The 21763-nt window shown below is 38.0% G+C and overlaps 2 protein-coding genes across 11 annotated transcripts in view; one reads left to right on the top strand and one right to left on the bottom strand.

The window, feature by feature from the left end:
- Window positions 1-2124: 2124 nt before the first annotated feature.
- Window positions 2125-15919, top strand: map2k4b (mitogen-activated protein kinase kinase 4b). 2 transcript variants are annotated; one of them, XM_060861529.1, is made up of 13 exons: window positions 2125-2602; window positions 7196-7231; window positions 7714-7746; window positions 8344-8446; window positions 8545-8719; window positions 8851-8970; window positions 12082-12201; window positions 12308-12359; window positions 12845-12972; window positions 13450-13527; window positions 13616-13764; window positions 13874-13919; window positions 14098-15919. In XM_060861529.1, exons 1-13 carry the CDS (start codon window positions 2479-2481, stop codon window positions 14209-14211), a joined length of 1278 nt encoding a protein of 425 aa, XP_060717512.1. In that variant the 5' UTR covers window positions 2125-2478; the 3' UTR covers window positions 14212-15919. The 2 variants fall into 2 exon arrangements, with proteins under 2 accessions (XP_060717512.1, XP_060717521.1); XM_060861538.1 differs by lacking the exon at window positions 7714-7746.
- A 1807-nt stretch (window positions 15920-17726) lies between these two features.
- The window catches only part of myocd (myocardin), a 93166-nt gene continuing 89129 nt past the window's right edge, over window positions 17727-21763 (bottom strand). For 5 of the 9 annotated variants that reach the window (XM_060861408.1, XM_060861417.1, XM_060861444.1 and 2 more), the window contains one exon: window positions 17727-21709. In XM_060861408.1, the coding sequence (XP_060717391.1) occupies window positions 21135-21709 (575 nt within the window). In that variant the 3' untranslated portion in view covers window positions 17727-21134. The remainder of the gene's footprint in view (window positions 21710-21763) is intronic. The other 4 variants (XM_060861426.1, XM_060861436.1, XM_060861462.1 and 1 more) reach the window with 1 other exon arrangement.

Genomic DNA, 21763 nt, shown 5'->3' with positions numbered 1-21763 from the left:
TAGGTAGACTCTATGCAAATTTTCCTTGCGTCTATGTGCGTCTTCTCCCCTCAGGTTCCTTCTATATCCCAAAAGGTGGAGATATGGCCACAAGCTTGTGGACACCTGACCATCTAAACGTTTGTCACAAAGTTCAAAGCACACAATCGTACAGGTCAGAATATTACAATTTCCTTTCACTGGAGCTAAGCAAGTCAAATCAAGAAGTTTTTATTGTCATTTTAACCATATATAGCCGACGCAGTACATAGTTTAATGAAACATTGTTCCTCTAGGACCATGGTGCTACATAAAACAACATCAGAATCAAAATCAGAATTTATTCGCAAAATGTACGCAGACACACGAGGAATTTGTTGTGGTTTTTAAGGTGCTCTTTGTACATACATACATACATACATACATATCTGGCATGAGAACAGTAAACATTTATATAGTAAGGATTTACATAGTACTTGAGAAAGAAGCAGTAATTAGAAATGAAGAATGATTTACAGAACACAGGTAATAATCCCTGTATTAGCTGTTTAAGATATGGCATGGGAGGAAAAAACTGTTTTTGTGCCAGATATTCTAGTGCACAGAGATCTGTAGCGTCTTCCTGAAGGAAGAAGTGCAAACAGGTTGTGGCCGGGGTGAGAGGGGGTGATGTTGCCTGCCCGTTTCTTCGCTCTAGAGTAGTACAAGTCCTGAGCAAGTTGCCTGTGGCAGGTTGAACTTTCTCAGTTGACAAGGGAAGTACAACCTTTGTTGGGCCTTTTTCACAATGGAGTCAATTTGAATGTCCAATGTCAGATCCTGGGAGATGATGATGATGGTTCCCAGGAATTTGAATGACTCCACAGCAGTGACAGTGCTGTCCATGATGGTGAGTGTGGGGAGGGCAGGGGGGTTTCTCCTGATGTCTACTATATGTCTACTAGATGTCCACTGTTTTGAGCATGTTCAGCTCCATTTTGTTTGGAATGCACCAGACAGCCTGCTGCTCAACCTCCTGTCTGTAAGCATACTCATCTCTGTCCTGGATGAGACCGATGACTGTAGTGTCATCTGCAAATTTCAGAAGCTTGACAGAGGGGTGTTTAGAGGTGCAGTCACTTGTGTAGAGAGAGAAAAGCAGTGGGGAGAGAACACAGCCCTAAGGAGCTCCAGTGCTGATGGTGTGGGTGTTGGATGTGAGTTTTTCCAACCTCACTCACTGCTGCCTGTCTGTCAGGAAGCTGGTGATACACTGACAGATGGAGGTGGGTACAGAGAGCGCTGTGTCAGTTTATTCAGGAAGGTACCTGGAATGATGGTGTTGGCGGAGCTGAAGGCGGAGTTGAAGTCCACAAACAGGATCCTTCCATAAGTCCCTGGCTTGTCCAGATGTTGGAGGATGTAGTGCAGTCCTATGTTGACTGCATCATCTACAGACCTGTTTGCTCGGTAAGCAAACTGCAGGGGTCTGTAGCAGTTCAGTCTGCAGCAGTTCAGGTCTTCAGCCAAGTACCAAGGAGCAACCAACCGAGGCTGCCATTCGCGGCGCCATCTTAGATAACACAGATCTACATAAAACAAAACAGAGCTTCTTAGAACAACACAGAGCTAAGGGTTGAAAGTAAGTCATCCTAGCCACATAAAATGCAACGTGCACTCCTGTGCACAAAGCAAGGTTTATGACAACATGATGTGCCACGGTTGGTGTGGAAGTACTCGAGTGTCCTGCAAAGAGTCCTGATTTAAACCTAGATAAACACCTTTGGGATGAACTGGAACACCGACCGCACCACAGACTTTTAATTCATCATCAGACCTCACTAATGCCCTTTGTGGCTGAATGAACACAAATCCCCTCCAATAAGAGTGGAGGAAACAGACAAAATGGGACAAAATCTGGAACGCAGTGTTTAAAAAAAGCACATATTAGTGTGAAGCTCAGGTGTCCACAAACTTTTAGCCAAAGTGTATATTCCCAACCCAAGCCTAGGGTTCGTGATTAGGATAAAGTGATTGTTGAACAGAATAATTTTGTGAATAAGAACATGTCCAAATTATACTGGAAGGCTTTCATAGGGCAGTTCAGACCTTTATTATGAAGTGGCGTTTCTCCGTCTCGGATATGTCGTGTTATGTCGCTCCCTCTGCCCACTGCACTTATCATTAGCAAGACAAGCAGCTGTAATGGAGCAGGTTTAACCTTCTGTCCTACTCTTATGCTAACGATGTGCTGATTCATGCGAGATCTGTCTCAGTACACCTGTTTGGAATATCGCTGCCGTCCTCTCCTTTTTTTTGCGGTTCTGCGCTCACACACAAACACACACACACACACACACACACACACACACACTCACACTCTATCTCTCTCTCTCTCTCACTCACTCACTCTCCTTCTCTCTCTCTCTCTCTCTCTCTCTCTCTCTCTCTCTCTCTCTCTCTCTCACACACACACACACACACACACACACACACACACACACACTCACTTTGTGAGCAATGGCGACTCCCAGTCCTAGCACGAACTCTCCAACTTCATGCAATAGCATGAGCGCGACAGGATCCCCATTGCAGCATCACCAAATGCAGACTCAACACCTAACCACCATGAGCAGTGTGCAGGGTAAGGACACAGTGTTTAATAACTTACCTAAGTAGCATAATATAACAGTTTGCGTGTTGCTTGCATAATCACGGTTAGCTGCTGTCACTGCGTCCATAGCACACAGTTATGCTAATGTTAGCTTATCGTATCTCGTTTAGCTAGTTGGCTAAATGATTGGGCCTTTAGTCGTAGCGTCTAACGCTAGCCACCTTGTTTATTTAACACAAAAATGTCTCAGGTGGTGGTACATACTCTTAGCCGATATGAGTAGAAACAGAACAACAAATCTGTCGTAGTTGTCAAGGATAAACTAGTGTAGAGTCTGTGATTTTTTATTTTTTTTTGGCCTTTCGTTGATAGGAAGCTAGCTGGCTAACTGCGTAAACACTGAACCGAACGTCGTGAATATATTCATAAACATAGGTTGTATTTATATAAAGAAGTCAAGTATTAGTTAAGTTTGTCAGAAATACAGCAGTTCTGTTAGAAAAGGAACAGCACTGCTTTCACCTTAGTGGTTTATTGGGTTTGGTAGGTTCTACTTTGCTTCCTGACAGCAATTGAACAGAAAGTATATCACACAAGTCTGTGCTAATGTCGGGGAATATACTAGAACACAGAACAAAAAAAAACATTCTCTTTTATATGTATTTATATATCGGCCAAGTTCATTTTCACGAACTTCTAAGGCTTAGATTTGTCATTATCTCAAAAAGTCTTTAAGAAAACAACACACCGTAGGCCCATTTAGGTAATCTCAAACATTTGTAATTCACTTTATTCAGGTAATTAGGATGCTGGGAGATAATTTACCAGTTGGTAAAGATGATGTACCAGTTTATCAGACCATCTAAGCTTAGCCTGTGTTTTGGCTAATCAGGGCTTATTCGCTGTTCTTCGAGGTTAGCATTTGCTAAGCTAACGTTCAAGCTAGCTAGCTACCTGGACGCCTATATGTTATGAAATGTTAGCATCGTCTGTCTTAGTGTGCAGCATTCAACATACATAAGATTTACATAAGACTTGTTAGCACAACACTTAACAGTAACAGGTGATCTCTGGCATTGTGCCTAATTATAATTATAGTTGTGGCTTTGTGACTTTAATTGTTGATTAATTTTCTACAACAGCAGTTCTGATAATCGTGTTGGCTCTAATTCAAACCACAGGTTTATATGAATGGGCTTGTTCTAGTATGTTATTCATGCAAAGTTATAACTCAATCACAAGGTCTTGTGATTATTATAGCAAAAAAAAGGCACATAAATAAAAAAAAAGATAAGTTAAAACTTTTCTAAACAGACATTTGAGAGATTAAAGGAGTTTAGGTTGTCGGCACCGTCTCGCTTTCCAGTGTCTTCAAAATCAAATTAAATTTTATTATTTGTCCCATACACATACCTACAGAGTACGACATGCAGTGAAATGCTTTTTGCATCTGTCCGGTATTCAAACATAAGGAATGCAATTTGGGGATAAAAAATATAACCAAAAGGAGGTAGATGAATAAAAAAGTATAAACTATATAAAAATAAACTATATAAAATATGAAAATATAAGTGAAGAATAATGTATATACATAAATGTGTATGGTTTTTAATTATTGTCCTTAAAGTGTCCATGTACAGTATGGTGTGTATAAAGTGGTACTGTGCTGTGCAAGTCCAGAGTTAAAGTGACAGTCCAGAGTGCAAAAAAAGGTGGATGCATTTGAGAGAAAAAAATCCTATTAACGCCAAGAAACAGTATATTTTTCTGCACGTTTCACTATAATTCAGTAAATAATAAAAAATAAATAATAAAAAATACATTTTCTGCCAATCAGTTTGGTTAAAGAGGGATAAAACATAACGGGTCAATAATAAACTAATCAACACTGGTGTGCTAATAATAACTACATGCCGAACAACAACACTGCAAGGGTTGGGCGATAAAACGATAACGATATGTATCGCGATAGACACGTGATCTATAGCAATAAAAAATGTGCTCGATAAGACGTTCGATATTTTTTATTCTTCGTTGGAAGAAAACAGAGGTTGCGAAGCAAGTTTGGTTGCATTAACAAAGGCACTCACTCTCTGGTAACCTAGCAACTTGAGGAGTAACACTCTAACAGCCATTTATGTAACAGTATCTAGTTTGGTTGCGCCATATCGTAGTCTCGTGCTGGTGCTGGACTCCTCTTCAGTAACCGGCGACTGATAAGCAGAAAATGAGCCGCAGCGAGCGAGGAAATTGTAAATAAAAGAGGAAAAGTCAGCGCGCCAGTATGGAAGTTTTTTGGATATTATAACTAGGGCTGAAACGATTCTTCGAGTAACTCGATTACAAAAATTGTTCCTCTGCCTCGAAGCCTCTTTTAATTCATTTTAAAGCTCATGTCACGTTGTGCAATTATTTTGTGTGCGTGTGCCTGTGTGACAACGTGCTTAGGTAAAAGCGGAAGGAGACATGAGGAGTTGGCGGTCTTTTGATTTGAGGGCGCGTGCTAGTGCGGGCTGAAAAATGGAAGGGCGCGATAACAATGTCAATGAGCAAAGAGAAGAAACAAACAGGAGAAAACGACAGAAAATGTCCAAGTTTTGGGACACAATCAGAGCGTCTGTTTTCAGCAGCAGGATAGATTGCTTCAAAGCGCAGGGCAAGCCTCAGTTCTGAACATGTGGTTACCTTTTTTTGTTGCAATCACATGCTCCTTAAAAGACTTTTAAAGCACACACACGATGAGAGAGAGAGACTTTTATATTCCGATATATATATAAATATATATATATAAATATATATATATATATATATATATATATATATATATATATATATATATATATGCATATATATATATATATATATATATATATATATATATATGCTTAAATCACTCGGTGTGAAACCATGCATGACTCTAGGTCCAAGTTCCTGTCCATGTTTTTTGCCTCTTAAACCACAAAGCATTCCAAATTAGACAGTAAAGGCTTATGTTATGCCTGAGCTGTAGATTTAGAATCTTTTAGTTCTGAAAGTTAAGTTACATGACTTAAAGGCAGTATTATTATTATTATTATTATTATTATTACTACTATTTATTTTAATGTATGTCTTAGTTTTGATACTTTTATAATTTATATTTTTGTTTTGCTCTCAGATCTCAGAAAAGGGTTCATTTAAAACCCAGAATGTATGACACTTAAATGTACTTAATTCTTCTCAGTCAACTTTGTCATTGTTCACAGTACAAGTACAGACAGAGAAACAATGGGTAATATCTAAATGTTTATTTTTGATAGAAAATATTGTTGTATGCATTGCATACTATGCATTTAAAAAATAAAAGTTTATTTTTCTAAAAAAAGGAAACCAATTATTCAATTTAAGAGACCCGTCTTATTTTCTCTTGTATATTTAATATTGCCCTTAAATTAAGCAAAAATACATTTTATCAGTTTACTCGATTAATTGATGACATTTTTGGTAGAATACTCGATTACTAAAATATTCAATAGCTACAGCCCTAATTATAAGTCTACGAAAATATACTTGAATCGTTCAACTTCAAGTATGATTAGAGTAAGAATAACTTGATTTACTTTTTCATATTTCTGCAGGTTTTATATTTCAAACTATGTTACTGTACTGTATCAGGTTTGTTTTTTATATTACAAATGTATCTCAGTCTACCTCAGTTTTATTTATGTTTACAAAACAATGCACACATTTTAAAACACTTTATTCACCAGAAGGTGAACAGCTAATGAACTTCCTAGCACTAAACTTCTCAGGTTTCTTTATGTTTATATTTAACACTTTGCACTATTTTATTACACTTTATTAAGCATTTCTTACATTTTCTGTCAATTTGCACCTTAAATGTTAAGAGATAATTGTTAAGTGTTCATTGTGACTTTAGACTCATGTTTACATTTTAATTATTTGAGTTTTCCTGGTTGTTGACATTTCTGTCTTAATAAGTGAGGGGATTACGATAAGAGGAAGGTTTAGCTTAAAATAAAAATGTTTAAATGTAATATTTTTCTCCTGGTCCTTATTTTAAATGGGCCATAAAAAAGTTCAATAATTATCGATATCGACCGATATGAAACACTGATATTGTGATACAGTTTTCGGCCATATTGCCCAGCCCTAACTGCAGTCTGTCATGGAATCTTTTCCTACATGTTCCATCATGTTTTATTCCTTAAACTATTCCTTATACTCAAGCAGTCGAGTGAGTTTGTGTTGACTCAATTGTTATGCATGTTAATGCAAGTAAAGGTTAACTTAATGTTTTTACTTTAGCTTCTGCTAATATGATGTTACTTGATTAGTTTATGACAGATATGCGGTAGGTATTAGGTCTATTAGTATATTATATATTAAAATATATTACATGGGATTTCATTACAACAATGCTTTATTAACATCCTTGCAATGAGTGCTATAGTGAATTTTAATGTCAATAGGAGTACAGAGGTTTCTGAAGACTGGAGTGTTTATTATTCTGTAATAATTTATTTTCATATGTCAAAAGGATATTTTATCCATGAGTGACTTTGTTTTCAAGTTGGATATTTTACTTTAAACGATGTATGATGCAGTTTTTTTTCTCCACAGAGTCTAACACTTGCTGGAGGTGTCAGAATGAAACAGGTAAAAAAAAAAAAAAATTTTTAAACACCAACATTACATGAAAGGTGATTTTAATTTTGGAAAAAAAAGAATGTTTGAAGAAGCATCTGTAGGCATATGGCAGAAATAGAAGTCTAGTGTTGCGTGCCTGGGTTCGCCTGTATGCATTTACTACAGCTGGTGTAAAGCTTAATGCAAGTTTTCGAGAGCTTTTTAGTTTTGTACCCGAATCTTGACTCATCATTGGGGCATCAGTGCCCTCACAAGCGTAGAGCAGGGATTTAGAGAAGTTTGCCAAGTATGTCTAAATTTATATTTTAAAAAAATGTCGAATATTTTGGAAATGCTTGTCGAGCCGTTTTCATAAATCGAGGTCAAGAATTTCCTCGTTTTCTAATATTTTGTTCACGCTTCTCTCCAGTGGTTTGCTATATAAATCATGCCTGCAGTTTTTTAAAAAAAAAAAACTTTTTCTAATGTTTTGGCATCAATTTCTGCTACAGGGTTTCAGATAAATCTGTCTGGTGCTCCTCAAAGTAAGTGTCCTTTTTTTTTGCGCCACTGTTTAACCGTGTTATTTTGTTTTCTTATTATTCTGTTATTACACCTTTATAAGCAGTGTAGGTCTTTTATAATGCAAAATAAGGAGTCTTCACACTTAAGTCATCTGCGTTGTGTTAAAAAGGTAAGCATACTATCACAGCTTCTAGCTAACTAACTTGTGTGCTTATTGTGTAGGAGAAACACCACTGTGGAGATTGTGCACGAATAATAGGTGTAAAGTGCGAGGCAAGATGAACCTGGTGTCCGGTCCAGAAGGGAGGATTTGAGAGTTAACTAAGAGATGAAGAAAATCAGGATTTTCCCATTCCAGTTAACAGAGATTAGAACAAATCTGTATCAAGTGATTTAATGATTTATGTTTGGAAGCTAACCTGGAAAACAGCAATTTAGGTCATGTTTAATTATGTGTCTTGTGTATTGTGGCCTTTGTATCAAACTTTTTCCTGACATAAAGGTCTTGGCTGTAGTCAAGGATTGGATTTAGGAGTCTAGAGTCAAAGCTTCTTTCTTTCCATGCAGAGGATACAGATTGTTTGTTAATGCAAAACACAAATGGTTCTTGTTCCCAGGTAAACGCAAAGCACTGAAGTTAAACTTTGCAAATCCCCCGATTAAACCGAATGCAAGACTCCCCATCGCATCAGCCAACCCTTCCTTCCATAACCCACACATGTAAGTGAGGAAGAATCCATTTTCCAGTTTGATGGTTTGATGTTTTCAGCTGCAACAAATGTATTTATTTATTTAATTATTTGTGTGTGTGTATTCAGAGAAAGGCTGCGCAATCACAGTATCGAGTCCTGTGGGAAGCTGAAGATTTCTCCTGAGCAGCACTGGGACTTTACTGCCGAAGACCTGAAAGACCTGGGCGAGATTGGACGAGGAGCCTATGGCTCGGTCAACAAGATGGTTCATAAGCCCAGTGGTCAGATCATGGCTGTTAAGGTAGGACCCAATACACCATTTACTAAATTCATTGTATGGACATTTTAAAGAAACTCAGAAACCTAAAAGGAAAACTCCACAGAAAGAATAGGTTTTGTGTGTCGCACGACTGTTGTGTTTGTTTTTTGCAGAGGATTCGTTCCACTGTTGATGAAAAAGAACAGAAGCAGCTTCTGATGGATTTAGATGTGGTTATGAGGAGTAGCGACTGTCCCTATATCGTCCAGTTTTATGGGGCTCTGTTCCGAGAGGTGAGCATAACCTTCTAGGTGACATAACTTTAAGATTGTGTAGAAATTATCATTATTGCTACTTTTGCTATATATATATATATATATATATATATATATATATATATATATATATATATATATATATATATAGATATATAGATATATATATATAGATATATAGATATATATATATATAGATATATATATATACATACACACACGCACATGTACACACACAGCGGGTAAAATAAGTATTGAACACTACACCATTTTTCTCAGTAAATTTATTTCTAAAGGTGCTATTGACATGAAATTTTGACCAGATGTTGGTAACAAACCATTCAATCCACACATGCAAAGAAATCAAACCATACATGTCCATACATTAAGTTATGTTTAATAATGTTAAATGACACAGGGAAAAAGTATTGAACACATGAAGAAAGGGAGGTGCAAAAAGGCATGGAAAGCCAAGACAATCAGTAATTAGAAAGCAATCCTGCCCCTTGTCAATGCAAATTAATATTAGCTGGTTCTGTCCAAACTGATGGCCTATAAAAAGGTCTCGTTACCAAGGTATCACACAAGAAACATCTCATGATGGGTAAAAGAAAAGAACTCGCTCAAGACCTTCACAACCTTATTGTTGCAAAACATTCTGATACCATTGATTACAGAAGGATTTCAAAACTTCTGAATGTTCCAGTGAGCACTGTTGGGGCCATAATCCGTAAGTGGAAAGAACATCATTTCACCATAAACGGGCCACGACCAGGTGCTCCTCGCAAGATTTCTGACAGAGGAGTGAAAAGAATTATCAGAAGTGTTGTCCAAGAGCCAGGGATCACTTGTGGACAGCTTCAGAAAGACCTGGAATCAACAGGTACAGTTGTTTCAAAGAAAACAATAAGTAATGCACTCAACCACCATGGCCTGTATGCACCCTCACCACACAAGACTCCACTGCTGAAGAAAAGACATGCTGAAGCTCGTTTAAAGTTTGCTGCACAACATTTGGACAAGCCTGTGAAATATTGGGAGAAAATAGTCTGGTCAGATGAGACCAAAATTGAACTCTTTGGATGCCATAATACACACCATGTTTGGATGAGAAATGGCACTGCACATCACCCCAAAAACACCATACCAACAGTAAAGTTTGGAGGTGGGAACATCATGGTGTGGGGCTGTTTTTCAGCATACTGTACTGGCAAACGTCATATAATTGAAGGAAGGATGAATGGGAAAATGCACAGAGACATTCTTGATAAAAATCTGCTGCCATCTACCAGGATGATGACAATGAAATGAGGGTGGACATTTCAGCAAGACAATGATCCAAAACACACAGCCAAGGAAACACTCAATTGGTTTCAGAGAAAGAAAATAAAGCTGCTAGAATGGCCCAGCCAATCACCTGACTTGAATCCAATTGAAAATCTATGGAAAGAACTAGATCAGAGTTCATAGAAGAGGCCCATGGAACCTTCAAGAAGAATGGGCCAATATCACACCTCAGCAATGCATGCAACTCGTTTCTCCATACAGGAGGTGTCTTGAAGCTGTCAATACCAACAAAGGCTTTTGTACAAAGTATTAAATATGTTTCAGTAAGCGTGTTCAATACTTTTTCCCTGTGTCATTTAACATTATTAAACATAACTTAATTTACAGACATGTATGGTTTGATTTCTTTGCATGTGTGGATTGAACGGGTTGTTGCCAACATCTGGTCTAAATAGCACCTTTAGAAATATATTTACCGAGAAAAATGGTGACGTGTTCAATACTTATTTTACCCGCTGTATATATGATTATTATTTTTTTTATCACTGCTGTTATTATCTTTTTTATATATAATGTTGATGTTGCCATGAATATAGTCACTGCTGCTAATATGGCATTAAGCAACAAATAAATAAATAAACTTTCTAGGTTTCGTAAGGGCCGATTTAAATGATTGCGAAACATACGAAAATGTCTGCAAATACAAACGACGATTGTGTCTCTCTCTGTAGGAATAATAACCAGAAACCAACACAGATGTAAAATTTGTAAAGCGCCAAGGATAAAAAAAAAAACACAAACCTTGGATGATAAAACATAAATCACATGCATTCTTAATGAAAGTACTTCAGAATCTGTACTAAGTGGCTCATAATGTACTGGAGGAAAACGTAAAACGAGGGAAAACTGACTTGCTTTAGTTTTTATTAAAGACGCCAATCTAACAAACTAATAGCATGACTTGATATGATATAAACTAATATTTTTATTATGTATTTTTCTGAATGTTTTCCCGGGTAGCAACTGAACACCTCCTCAGCAGCGTATTAGAATTTTCCCAAATCCTGGTTAACAGCCTTTATTTTGGATACACACAGCATGCATTTAATCTCTCCTAGAAAAGCATGTGAGCATCTTTGCATACCACACAAATATACAAAGTATAAATCAGCTTTAATAAAAAGTAGAATTCCTATTTAAAAGACGAAGGCTTAGAAACAATTTTTACCAAGGATTATGAAACGCTCCACTTAACTCGACATGGCGGTGCCAAACGTGTGTAACGTGAAAGCTGCAGTATCAGAATGTTACGACTCGATGCTTGGTAACGGACAACCAATCAGAAACTGAACACTGTGCGCCTCATATCACGTGAAAGCCACTTATAAACGGCTATAACATCAGACCGCAAAACGCTGAACATCACAGAAGTGCACACCATGGTGAGGCGGAAATATGAGACAACTTCATGGAAAACTTATAAAGACCAACAATACAATTTGATGCCTGCTCAGGTGTACAACAGTTGGCCTGCTCTTTTTTCTCGCTGAAGCAAAAGCCTAGGACAAGCTGTTATTTATTCAGTCCTGGTTGTTGGCAGTGCAAATACGCATATAATCCAGAGTTTAAGATTGTACTGTAAGACATCAGATGAATTGTTCACCTGGGGTCAAGTATGAGCAGTGTGAAACAAGATAACCCAGGATTCATTTTACCCAGAGTTCACAGTGACCCCCGGGGAACTTTGTCAAGCTCCATAAGCCCTACTATGTTTAATAATGGTTACAACGTTTTGCTTTTTTTAAAATTTGTGTTTTTAAAAATTTTTTTTGTTTATTTTAGGGTGATTGCTGGATATGCATGGAACTTATGTCTACCTCGTTCGACAAATTCTACAAATATGTATATTGCTCATTAGATGATGTCATTCCAGAGGAAATATTAGGCAAAATTACATTAGCGGTGAGTGCGTCTAATCTTATGCCTTTTATTTATTTATTTTTAAAACTGTGTCGCTGCCAGCGTTTTAGGATGCTTCATTTTTTCCCCCCTCTGAATTTTATTGCAGACTGTGAAAGCACTGAATCACTTGAAAGAAAACTTGAAAATAATCCACAGAGGTGAGCGCTAAATATGCAACTTTTAAAGTGCAATAATGCATTTAATAGAGTTTAAGTTGTGGTCATCATGTGGTCAAGTATAATATTGAGTTAGAAGACAGGATGTGCGAGGAAAGGATAACAGCAAGGAATGGCTGTTTGTCTGATTAAAAAATTTCTTTTTTGAAGCTATGTAAGAATAAATAAATAATGCAAACAGTCTTTATAGTAAGCACAACAAATTATAAAATCAGCAAATAATTACCAAATTATAGTGGAGACATTCAGCAAAGTTCTATGTGCCACCTGCCACTAGATGGCGCTGTGCTATTAGTTAACCGACCTGCTGTCAAATAAGCACTGACAAAGTGAGAGTTTAATATATTAACCAACATATGAATAAAAGTCCAGATTCATAAGCAGACTATAGTGCACCAAAGTGTTCTTATTATTCTCTGTTATTATAGAGCGAGTCTTTAAACATGTTTTATATTTATAATTTGTAGACATCAAACCCTCCAACATTCTCCTGGACAGAAATGGCAACATAAAGCTGTGCGACTTTGGGATCAGTGGCCAGCTTGTTGACTCCATAGCCAAGACCAGAGATGCTGGATGTAGACCTTACATGGCTGTGAGTCACATCATCACTCATGCCGTCATTACAAACGAACGAACGTGTATCAGTGGTACTGTATGATGTGCTTCCTGACATGTTTTATTCTTCTTATACCACAGCAAATTAACCAACGACATACGTTCAATGTTGTGCGCTGTCAGCAAAGCACATTTTTACTTGCATGTAGTTAGAATAAATGCTCAACCACTTTCTTGACCTTCCAAAAGAAATTAGTGGAAAACTTGTCTTTTATACTAGTCAACCTATTCTTTGTCTTCTAGCCAGAAATACAATCAGAGCTGCTGTTCTAGAAAATCTTTCTAAGTAATCAGTACTGCTGTAATATAAGAAAGTTAAGCTATATTAGTTATGGCCATATTTTTAGAGCTTGTCTATAACAAAGCTCAGAAATTCAACTGTGGATAAAATGTTTCTCTGAGTAAGGAAAATATTCCAGCCCTTGTTTTCATTCCTGTTCTTTTTCTTGTTCAGCCCGAAAGGATAGACCCTAGTGCTTCTAGGCAAGGCTACGACGTGCGCTCGGACGTTTGGAGTTTGGGAATCACGCTGGTAATTATGCTGTAATAATGATGTGTTCCCACCGACTGCTTTTCATATCAATATTAACCGCCTCATGGTTCTCCGTCTCTTCCGTCAGTACGAGCTGGCCACCGGGCGCTTCCCATACCCCAAGTGGAACAGCGTGTTTGATCAGCTGACCCAGGTGGTGAAGGGAGACCCACCTCAACTAAGCAACTCTGAGGAGAGACAATTTTCTCCTAAATTCATCAACTTTGTCAATCTCTGGTGCGTTCCACAGCTTTCCGTGTTGTTTCCAGTGAACGTAAATGTACTCCTGTAAAACAAGACGTGCTGGTTTTGCTCTCTTGCTCAAGAAATCTTTTTGTTTTCTCAGCCTTACAAAGGACGAGTCGAAAAGGCCAAAGTACAGGGAGCTTCTGGTAAATGTCTTATGTCTACTGGTATACTGGTTCAAAAAATGTTGAATGTTTCTGTCAGTTAACCCAAATATAAATTTGATCTTTTTGAGCTGAACCTGTTCATATGCACTCTACTTCAAGCCATTCAGTCAGACCTTAATATTTTTCTAATTCAGTTTCTCTGATTTCCTTCCTGCAGAAGCACCCGTTCATACTGATGTACGAGGAGCGAGTGGTGGATGTTGCCGGTTACGTGTGTAAAATACTGGATGAGATCCCCGCCTCCCCCAGCTCTCCCATGTACGTCGACTGAGCGCGTACGTTACCCGAAACGCAACATCACACGGCAGCCATCTGGTGCACCGCATTGTCCCGTATCACGGTTCCACACTGCTTTTAAGGATCGACACTCCCAAACATCGTGTGCAATAAGGATCGGCTTTTCATCTTCAAAACCATTAGTGTATTGGTCTGTAAACAAGCTAGAACAATAAGGAAAAAAATATAAGAAGAGAATTTTTTTGAGGTGTGATATTTATTTTAATGCCACATGTAAATGTTTAGCTGAGCGCATTATAGAAAATTAGAACAACAGACTTGAACCCCCTTATTCAAGACACACTTTATGTTCGTGGGAACGTTAAACATCTACTTGAAAAAGTGATGGAAAGAACAAGAAATGGAACTGAAACAAGAAGTCACGTCGATCTTCGACTAGAAAGAAAACGCCTACAACGTTGTATACCGTATAACATTTCTTCTGATAGGACGTGTCATTTAGAGCAATATCTGTAGGTGTGAAGCACAGTTTAATTGTGGTCTGACTTGACGGAAGAGTATGTGGCAGTATCGTCGTTTGTCAAACGCGTCGGTTAAAAAAGGTTGGATCATTTCTTCTAGATGTTGCACTCCACACACGGGGTCTTTGTGAAATTCCAACATTTCGTCTGAACGATTTTTGTGACGCATGAATTTGTGGAAGAGGACACAGATGACACATGGAGGCTGTCTGCTACCATTTGACAGATCAGTTTGTAGATTGAAAGATTAACAAAGTCATCTTTAAGTAGTTTTGTACAAATATGCAACTTTAACTCACCAAATTGTATTGAATGAATTGGGGGGTAAACAAACTCTTGCTGGAATAGTGTACGCACATGCAAATGCGTTGATCTTACTGTAAATATCAGTTGCAGTACATGTCCCAAACTCTCTAATGCTACTTTTTATTTTGTCACTTTTCCTGAAATTGGCTCTGACATCTTGGCTCACGCATGCATTCGGAAAGATGTTCAAATATCACTGTTTAGGTTACTCACTTTAAAAGAATTGTACAACACTTTGCCAAAGCAGACTTTTACTAACTGACATAATAAGACGACTGAAATATGACACTAGACGGCATCGAAAGACTCGGTGGAAAGGGTTCATTTTTTCGTGTGCGTGTAAAATAGAGATCATCTGACAGACTTTAAGATGCATCACTGACCTAAGAATGCTTAACTAAATGTCCCTTTTATGGGCAAATGGTAATAAAGAAAAAAATCCCAGTTTTGAAAACAATCTTACAACTGTACAAAATGGCAACGAAGTAGAATATTTAATATTAGAAGGGAAATTAAGGATTTTATGTAACGTTATATTGTATCAGTATAAAGAGTGGGAAATATCTTCAAGAATCGTTCACACTGTGAAAAGATTTTAAGTGTATACATTGTGAACAGCAATCTGTAAAAAAAAATTGTAATTAGAGGATATGCAGGGATATTGCCTTATGTCTGCTTTTGGAGATATTAACCTCTGACGGTCTGAGCTATTTGTCTTCTTCACTTCACATATTTAAAGGGTATTGATGAAATCTTAGTGTTCTTGTAGTACTGATGAGAGCTAAGTATCTGCCTGCAGGTCAGTGGTGATAAGGCTATGATGTGATTGTGACCTTATCGAGCTATTTGTTTTTTTCTGTAAGGTCTGGAAAACAAATGGACTGAATGCTAGAATAAATCCTATGAATTAGCCTCTGCTGGTGTGCTGGCTGTTTGTGTGGGAGAATAAAAACACATGTTGGTGCCGCAGGGTGAGGGTGTGGGGTCGAGCTCAGGTTATGGAGCTCTCGATATCATATTTTTTTCCTGTCATGTATTTATGATGGTTAAATTTGTATTGATTAAATTATTCGTGTGTAAGAGAGAAAGAGTGAGTGTGTGCCTGTGTGCGTCCGTGTGAGAGTGTGCGCGCGCGTGTGAGTATGTGCGCGCGTGTGAGTGTGTGTGCACGCGCGTGTGAGTGTGCGCGCGTGTGAGTGTATATGCCCGTGAGTGTGTGTGCCCGTGAGTGTTTGTGCGCGTGTGTGTGTGAGTGTGCGCGTGTGTGTGTGAGTGTGCGCGCGAGTGTGTGTGTGCGCGCGAGTGTGTGTGTGCGCGCGAGTGTGTGTGTGCGCGCGAGTGTGTGTGTGCGCGCGAGTGTGTGTGCGCGCGAGTGTGTGTGCGCGTGGGAGAGTGTGCGCGCGCGGGAGAGAGTGTGCGCGTGAGAGAGAGTGTGTGCGTGCGTGAGAGTGTGTGTGCTCGCGTGAGAGAGTGTGTGTGTGCCAGAGATGTCAGAGCCGATGTGTGCGCGCGTGTTAGAGAGCGTGTGTGCGGGTGAGTGTGTGAGAGTTGTGTGTGCACGTGTGAAAAGAGTGTGTGTGCACGTGTGAAAAGAGTGTGTGAGTCCTTTAATCCTGATAAGATGCTAAGGATTATTTAACTCGGACAAACTAAAATTCACCATATGGTTATTGTAGTTGGTACCAATGCAGAAACATGAGGATGGTTTTGATGTTCTGCTTTGTTCTAGGCCTTGTTGTGTAGCTGCTAACAGCACTTTGCATTGAGGTCAAACTCACTGAACACCTAATAACTTTAGTTTGAATAGACTTACTGTTAAAACAAGCCACACTGTCCATTTTATTTGGAATATCTGTGCACCTGCACAATTGTACAGTTATTTAATCAGCCAATCATGTGGCAGCATTGCCATGGGTAAAGGCATACAGATAAAGAGCTTGTTCATTTCAAAACATTTGTGACTTTTTCAGAAATTGCTGATAAACTGGGAATTTCACATAACAGTCTCTAGAGTTCTAGAGTACTCATGACACCCTCGTTTCTGTGGATGGAAAAACCTTATTGGTCAGTTGCCATATTGGTTCAAGCTGCCAGTAAGGATATTGTAACTCAAGCTATGTCTCAGTAAAAGTTTCCCTTCTGAAATACTCAAATCAGCTCGTGTGCTACCAACATCCAAGGCACGATTGGATCTGAGACAAGTCCTAGAGATCACTTACCTTCCATATTCTGATGTTTGATGTGAACATTAGCGGCAGCTCTTGGCCCGTATCTACATGATTGTGCTGCTGTGATATGATGAGTTGATTTAAGTAAGTGTATGAAAGTATTATAAAGTGGACAGTAAATGTAGTATACAGGTATTGAAGTGGAATGATTTGTAATTTTGAAATCTCACTATCCAGTGTCACCCAGATGAGGATGAATCTGGTTCTTCTCTAGATTTTAGTTTTCATGTCATCTCATGGAGTTTTTCATTCCTCGTCTTCGCCTCTGGCTCGCTTTATAAGGATGTGTTTATAAACGTAAGCTTTATATCCATTATTTATATCTTTCCATTAATCTGCTTTGTAAAAATGTCCATAGTTTAAAGCGCTGTATGAATAAAATTGAATTGAGATGACTTTAGATGAGATGACAAATTTAGATTTGTAAAAATGTGTCTTCACTGAAACACCAACAGGATTAAAAAAAAGAAGAAGAAAATTACTCAGGAAGTTCATTCTTTTGGAAATTTTGAATTTGCTGGTGTTTATTGAAGTTTTAATAGTACAGTGGTGGAGACATACTGAGACGGTTTACATTGTAAAGCTGTTCAGTGGCCAAGCAGTACAAAAGCTTTTTGTCACATCTAAATATTTCTTCCTCAGGAGAAAAAAAATGAAGACAAAAACAACACAGATTTGTTTTCTTCTGAAAGACAGAGCAGTCGTGTACTGGACGGATGCTACGGAATGAAGGAATTCTCTCCTATCTGGTTGGCTAGGAGTAGTGTGGGGTAAGACTGGGATTGAAGCATAACGTGCCATTAAATGTTATTTAATCCAGCACAACAGACCAAAAAAAAAAAGGTGTGTGCTTTGTCTAGTTATGAATTTGTTCAGGGTTAAAAAAGAAAAAGAATTCCTTAGTGATACAATTCTCCAGACAACACAAATGTATGGACATATATTTATAAATCCAATATATATTCATTACAATCTTCTATTCCAAAGTTTGGTCTCTCAAAACCTCTTCTGTATAGAATGATCTGTGTCGAAGTCATTAAACAACATCTACTACAGATGTTCTATATTCGGGTTAAATGCACTAGACGCAAGGCCGCAGAGTGAATGCTCTGATCGTCATGCTGGTCATTTCCATTCAAACATATAAACAGTTTACATGATTAAAAAAGAGGTGGACTCTGAGGATAGTGTGCAGTGTTTACAAAATAAATGCTTCACTGGTGTGGGAATTGAGAACGTATGATGGTGGCTTAAATTCTCCATCGATCTAAATATGATCAATTCCATTCGATTGTTTTGTAGGACACACAAATCTGCTCTGTTCACAGTTTAAATTGTTAAACTCAATTTTTCTCCTCATTCACTAATCAGACACCAAGGTTTAACAATACATTAAGATGCATTATTATTATTATTATTATTATTATTATTATTTTGTGCACACGTAAAATACTGTTGAATTCATAAAAAGAAAAATGTCCACAGGTCTCTTATCTGGCAGCCCTGCTGTGGGTGCAAATGTTCACAGTAAAACAATACACAGTATAATACACTTCATTCTGGGAAGAAAAGAAAGATCCTCTTTCATTAACACTGTTCTGGTTTAAAAAAAAAAAAAAAAAGTTCATTTGTCAGTGAATTGCTTACTTAGAAATTGAATTTCAGCTTTTAGTTACACAAAGTAAGTACAAAAATCTGAACCAAGAATAGCTCAAACAGTGCTGTTAGTGCAATCTGAACATTTAGCCTGACTTGCTACGTCACTGACTTAACCATGGAGAAGCAAAGAAAGGGAATGAAAGAAAACAAAAAACCACATTAACACTTTCATCTATAGTGTATTTATGTCTGGTTGTAGAGTATCTAAACCTGACTGGAATATTTTAACCATGATTTGCAGTTGAATTCTCAGGTGAATTGTCAAAAATAAAAAAATAATGCAATATTATAAAATTACACTGTATGTCTATATTCTAAAATTATTTTAGAAAAGTTTTTGTGCCTTTCCAACCTCCATTTTATTGCCAACATATGCATCAAAGCATTTTGTGTAACTGTATTTCCCCAGTTGTATGACTTTAAAGTATTACGTTCAAGTGTGTCGTTTGAAACTGTCCGTAATAGTGTCTTTTCAGGATATTACCTTTTATTAAATGTATTTATGTTTGGGCCATTTTTATGACACACACAAAATGCATCTGAGAATAAAACGGCTTGTTTTACAATTCTGTATAAAAATAAAGCTGGGGAGTCAGGTTTTACTAGAACAACCATGAATTTCATTAATCTCTTCTGTGGCTATATGCATTTCCTCTATCCTGTTCCTAAACAAAGGAATGTCTCATAAATATCTTCTGTATAAATACATGTATGCAAATGTCCAAATTTCCAAATAAATACATCTGAGATGTGACGTCTTCCAAGATAGCAAATGGGTCACGCGTCAATATTATTAGTCATATTACAAACCGCCATCGAAGATGGAATCTTTCATATAGGGGCAAGCAGTGAGTGAAATGTAAATCTTAGGCCTATATATTTTTACATAGGAAAAGCATGTTGAAGATGTGTACCACATGCCTATAAAGTTTTATATGTAGTCTTTTATTAAAGGTGGGGTGCACAATGTTTGAAAGCCAATGTTGAAATTTGAAATCACCAAAACAAACACGCCCCTAACCCAAAATGTATTGATAGCTCCGCCCCACACATACATACATAACCCAGGCAACTACTATGGCAGAACCTGCTGGGGCAGCTGGCCGAGGGGATATTTTTATCAATAAATGAACTCAATGAGTAATACTATGGTAATACAAATGTGTATTTGTAGTACTGTGTGTTGTACCATGAAAAGTTTAGCTTTGTTTCACGCGGAAGACGACGTTCAACCATGCCATGTCAATGTTTCAATCGCTTTCGGGTAATGTTACACATGCGCACTGAACACTCTCTCCGCCGCATATTGAGAAGACACGCCCCTTTCTGCTAATTGGCTACACGTTTGTTTTGTTAGTCGGCCCGACTCAGTTTTCTGAAGCATTTTTCAAACATCGTGCACCCCACCTTTAAGGGAATAAAAATTAACGGTGGCCTGTTTCATTGTTAAGTTCTGACCTAAATCCGTCAACTGTAATATTAGCATGTTTGTTTATTGTCTGTATTTAATCCAAGGACTTGCAACTGAAGCATACTCTCACATTATAGATAAAGATATGTTCTGATACAACTACATTGTATCTAAGCTGTTTAAATAAATTAAAATGTTTTGAAAAAAAAATAATAAAATAAAAATAAAATTGGGATGGATACAGAAAATATCAAAATGATAGAACATAGAACAATTACATGCTGTCCGAAAATATATGTCAAGCCAAATGTGACAAAGTACTATACTACTCAAGGTGCAGTGTGAGCATTAATGAATATTTACAATAGCATATTACAATACATGAGGTGGTGATTTTTTTTTTTTTTTTGTGAACACTTTAGAAGTGTTTCGCCACACACCACATGCAGGAAAGACTTTTGACGCAGTAGTGTAATATTTACAAATGGATTTGCGAATGCTGTTGAATTTATTTTAGATGTTTAGTTTGAATTTATTTGGTTCATTTGGTTTCTATTATTTCCAGTAATTCTTTCCCACTATATAAAGTCCAAAGGATTTTCAAGTTTTGGACCTGTACAAGCTGCTTCTTTTTTTTAAACTGAGTTTAAAAGTAGTTTTTAACTATAGGAAGAACATGTCGACTGATATTTTAACAGGTCAGTCTGTAGTTGTTGTCTGTGCGTCTCGTGGAAAACCACATCATTAAAAAATTTGGATGAGAAGTGCTTTGTGTTACTGCTCATTATATACCTAGCTGTTTGTTTTATCTAATGGAGCTTCCTGGACAGCTTCACCAGTGCTCAAGATGCAGGTCCATAGCTGAGTTCAGTCCAATGTCACTCACATCCAGGAACTCTGTGTTGAAAATACTAGGTGCTGATGGAGTGATGCTGCTGCTGAATGCTGTGGCTGAGCTGGGAGGAGTTAAGTCCAACCACTCCATGGTTTCCCATGGTGACTCAGAGAATGTCATGCCAAGCCCTTGGCCATCTGTGGGCACTGGTGAGACCTTGGTGGCCATGGGGGACAGAGGCGTGTCCATCATGTCCCTGCTGCTGAGCAACTTGTCATGTTGATGACCTGGGTAGGAGTCTCCTATGTCCTCAAGCTGACCCTCGTCAGTGCCCATCTTGACAGGGATGATGTCACCATGGCGACTTACGGGGCTTAGAAGCACCTCCAGTTGGCACTCGCTGTGCCCTGTAGCATGTTCATATGGCACCTCAGCGGGAGAAATGTGGCTGTAGTGGCGGTGAAACTTTGGCATGGACGTGGTACTGGTGGCAGCATTGCTGGGTGAAACTGTAAGGTGAGGTACAACTTTGGTTACAGGGGACCTCTCTTCTTTGGCGTTAGCTGGAATTTCTTGAAGGGTGGGTGGGGGTGAGGGAGATGGGCAGTGCAGGAAGAGGGGAAGGA

The sequence above is a fragment of the Tachysurus vachellii genome, chromosome 2 (genome assembly GCF_030014155.1).
Source record: "Tachysurus vachellii isolate PV-2020 chromosome 2, HZAU_Pvac_v1, whole genome shotgun sequence".
Taxonomy (NCBI): Eukaryota; Metazoa; Chordata; class Actinopteri; order Siluriformes; family Bagridae; genus Tachysurus; species Tachysurus vachellii.
Note: the sequence above shows the minus strand (reverse complement) of the source record. Positions and strands in the feature narration are given on the sequence as shown.

Coding starts and splice junctions, on each gene's coding strand:
- map2k4b (XM_060861529.1), top strand. CDS start 2,479: ATGGCGACTCCCAGTCCTAGCACGAACTCTCCAACTTCATGCAATAGC. Junction 12,202..12,307: donor TAGGCAAAATTACATTAGCG/GTGAGTGCGTCT, acceptor ATTTTATTGCAG/ACTGTGAAAGCACTGAATCA. Junction 13,528..13,615: donor GGAGTTTGGGAATCACGCTG/GTAATTATGCTG, acceptor CTCTTCCGTCAG/TACGAGCTGGCCACCGGGCG.